Genomic DNA, 3,966 nt, shown 5'->3' with positions numbered 1-3,966 from the left:
ATGAGCATGTAGCATTTTGTTCATGGTCCTGCTACAAAAACAAAATCATTTTATTTATTTATTTATTGGTTTTTTCTTTTTTCGTGAGAGATTGGAATTTTGGTTACAATTAGCATTATATAAAGGATAATTGAAATCAATGTATTGAGTTAGAATAAGTTTTGATGTGAATTTAAAATTTATGTTTTGGATGTATATTTATCAAATATAATTATGTTTTATTTTACTTTAATTTGGATTAATATTATTACTAAAAACTAAGATCCGCCTCTAACAAAGTTAAAATTCTCGTTTAACCCGACTATAAGGAATGTGGAAAGATTTTTTTGGTTAGCTATACAGAACCAAGAACTAGGATTAAATTTTTAGTCCCAACCCTATCCTATCAATTTAATTTTAGTAGCCGGCTCCCTAATATCATCTGAAACACTTTTGGCATTAGGGGGAATTCCTCTAGCACGCAAAGAGCGCCGTAAAACTATCGGAGTCTCGATTTTAGGTTTGGTCTACGGATAAACCATTTCCGATTTGGTTTCAACTCTGGAAGGGGAATAACAAAGAGATCACAAACAAAACAGAGAAAAAACGAAGTAGGATACAGAAATCAGTAGGAAAAGTTAGAGAGAGACCTTTGACGCTTGGAGGCAGCAGAGAGTTCAGAGGCTTTGGACTGAAGCTTGAGGGCGGCCATCATTTCATCGTTGCGGCTAATATTCTCGAGCCTCTTGCGATCGTACTCAATGAGAGCTCGAGAGGCCATGGGAAACTGGAAAGGGTTTAGGGCAGAAGCAGAAGCAGAAGCAGAAGCAGAAGGAGAATTGGGGTTTCGTTGATTTTGAAATATGGAAATGATTCTTATATACGGTTGGAATTGGCGGGAAAACACCACCGGCGGCGGCGGGTTGAGGGGATACATTGCCTATTTAACCGCCATGTCACTCTCATGCTCTGTGGCTAAATATTATGTCATAAGTTTCATCATAAATTGTATTTATTTAATTTTTTTTTTTTTTTTAAGAATTTTAAAATTTAATGGGTATTTTTAAATATAATACTCAACTATATTTTAATTTTTTTAGTTAGCATTAATAAAACTTTTTAAAGTTTTGAAAGTTTAATGATTTTTTTTTACACTCGCTCGCTGTTAGGAAATATTGTCCTAACATATTGTTCTATTTGGTCTATTACTGTCGGCCTCGTAATTTTAAAATGCATGTACTGGATACGATGAGGGGTTTCCACATCATTGTAAGAAATGTTTCGCTCCCCTCTCCAACCAATGTGGAATCTCCCAATCTACTCCTTGGTGATCCAGCGTTCTCGTTGACATATTGCCCGAAGATTGGATCTAATACCATTTATATTGGTTCAAGCCCACCGCTAGCAAATATTGTTCGTTTTGGCTCGTTACGTATCGCTGTGAGCCTCGCGGTTTTAAAACGCCTCTCATAAGGAGAGATTTCCACATTCTTATAAACAATGTTTTAAGGTAAAATCACATGTTAACATATAAAAAGTTTAAATGCATTTTTATTAATTTAACAACAATTTTCACTTTTTCATCATCACTCTAGAATATATTTTCCTTATAAGAGTTGCAGGTACAAAAGAGAGAATAACCCCCTTTCACCATCTATAATACATTTTTCTTTTCATTTTGAAATTATTTGTTCTTCGTTTTTGTTGAAAGTCAGCCAAATGTTGTCAACTCAATCACATATCAAAGAGTGTAGTGCTGTTGGATAGTGTCAATGTCCAACCCCTTCAACTTCACCACCGACTCTACATGGCCCTTCAAAGTGTGGAGTTCCCTCAGCCTGCACCGTTCAACATTCAAACACTTACTAAAAAGTTCATACAATTCGTGGTCGTCGTGCTTGGAATGACTTTCTAAGTGTTCGATATTGATTTGTTTTCGAATTTACCTGGCAATTTCAGCTCTTTTCTTCGCTTGCTCTGCAATCGCTGAAAGTTCCTCGTAGCTGCTCTTTTCATGAAATATGGTTTCTGGTGGCTGCAGGCCATGCCTTGTACGTTGGGCTATTGCCCATTGTGCCTCTCTTTCGCCTTTTCCGTAATCCTTCTTCGTTGTAAACGCAGTCTACGGTAGCAGAATGGTCGAGAACATTCGTTAGCACGACACCCTATAAGTAAAATGACATTACAGAAGTTCGAACACGGACCTTATTCTCGAGCATGTTGTCCCAGGCCTTGCCGCTGAGGCCATAACGGATTGCAAATTTGAGGACATCAAGTGGGAAGTAAGTGACAATACTGAATAACCAGATGGCTCCTGCCCATCCCCACCCAATGCCCTTGATCCTTGCAAAGTCCCATTCGGAGTATACAGCAATTAGAGTGGCAACCTGAAAGGGTATATAGCAGAATACAGGAGAAAGAATGTGAGATCTCACGTCGGTTGGGGAGGAAAAGGCAATACCCTTTATAAGGGTGTGGAAACCTCTCCCTAGCATAGGCGTTTTAAAAACTTTGAGGGGAATCCCGAAAGGGTAAGCTCAAAGAGGACGATATCTACTAACAGTGGGCTTGGGCCATTACAAATGGTATCAGAGCTAGACACTTGACGATGTGCCAGCGAGGAGGTAAGCCCCGAAGGAGGGTGGACACGAGGCTGTGTGCCAGCAAGGACGCTATGTCACGAAAATGGGTGGATTGTGAAATCTCATATCGATTAGGGAAGAGAACGAAACACCAGTGTGGAAACCTCTCCCTAGCAAACGAATTTTAAAAACCTTGAGGGTGAAAGTCCAAAGAGGACAATATGTGCAAGCGGTGGACTTGGATCGTTACAAATGGTATTAAAGCTAGACACTGAGCGATGTGCCAGCGAGGAGGCTGAGCCCCGAAGGGGGTGGATACGAGACGGTATGCCAGTAAGGATGTTGGGCCGTTACAAAGATTGTGCAGTTTTGAAAAGGGTTTGAAAGAAGTGTTGTTCTTACCAACTGTGCAGCAAGGAAGGCAATAACTAGCAAGAAACCAGGGCATTCAACAAAGGACCAACTTCTTGACCTCGTGACAAAGATGAGAGCTTGACTGATAATGCTCACTTGAAGATAGAGAGCAGAGTTCATCTCAGCAATACCTCTGAGTGGCTTTATGCCAAATGTGTTCTGCAGACAATGTTGACATGTTAGTACACAATGTCATCTTTGTGTTTAACATTCAGGGCACGATATCGTTTTCTCACCGGGAAGAAGACGGTTTCGTTGGCGAGCCAGAAGAAAAACACGGTCGCGAAGGCCATGTATGTTCCAAGGACAACACCAGTAGCAAAAATCTCTTTGAGTCTCCATGAGTCAGGCACAGGTGATGGCTTCACCCTATCCTTTGAAATGGTCATGATGGTTCCATCGTTTAGGATGGCAATGATAAGGACCATAAAAGGCGAGAAATCAAACTTCCAGATGAGAGCAACAAGCATGAATCCCAACACAATACGTATTGTAATGGAAACTGCATAGATAGTGTAGTTTTTCATTCTTTGAAAGATGGCTCTACTGGTTAACACAGCACTCACAATCACACTTAGTCCTGGCTCGGTCAAGACAATGTCTGATGCGCTTCGTGCGGCGTCGGTTGCATCAGCCACAGCGATACCGATGTCGGCCCTCTTGAGAGCAGGAGCATCATTGACACCATCTCCTGTCATGCCACAAATATGTTTCCTCTCCTGAAGTCTCTTAACAATCTCATACTTGTGTTCTGCAATCCACAAATGACTAGTTTAGTTGGGGTGGGAGGGAGTCTCACGTTGGCTAATGGGTTTATAAGTAAGAAATACATCTGCATTAGTATGAAGCCTTTTGGGAAAACCCAAAGCAAACTCATTAGGGCTTAGGCTCAAAGTGGACAAAATCGTACCATTGTGGAAAGCTAACAATCTCTTGTGGTTAAAAGTATAACGTGATTACCTGGGAAGACTCCTGCAAACCCATCAGCCTT

At 40.7% G+C, this 3,966-nt stretch overlaps 1 protein-coding gene across 1 annotated transcript; it reads right to left on the bottom strand.

The window, feature by feature from the left end:
• Positions 1-1,595: 1,595 nt before the first annotated feature.
• LOC111786019 (ATPase 8, plasma membrane-type-like) lies at positions 1,596-3,963 on the bottom strand (the record flags this gene model as incomplete). The annotated part of the gene is made up of 6 exons (XM_023666369.1): positions 1,596-1,817; positions 1,926-2,101; positions 2,184-2,366; positions 2,964-3,134; positions 3,212-3,726; positions 3,936-3,963. Coding segments are annotated over 6 exons (1,170 nt in total), but the record flags the coding sequence as incomplete, so codon positions are not given.
• Between the last annotated feature and the right edge of the window lie 3 nt (positions 3,964-3,966).

This window comes from Cucurbita pepo, unplaced genomic scaffold, assembly GCF_002806865.2.
Source record: "Cucurbita pepo subsp. pepo cultivar mu-cu-16 unplaced genomic scaffold, ASM280686v2 Cp4.1_scaffold000930, whole genome shotgun sequence".
Lineage (NCBI taxonomy): Eukaryota > Viridiplantae > Streptophyta > Magnoliopsida > Cucurbitales > Cucurbitaceae > Cucurbita > Cucurbita pepo.
This window is presented reverse-complemented; position numbering and strand designations above follow the sequence as displayed.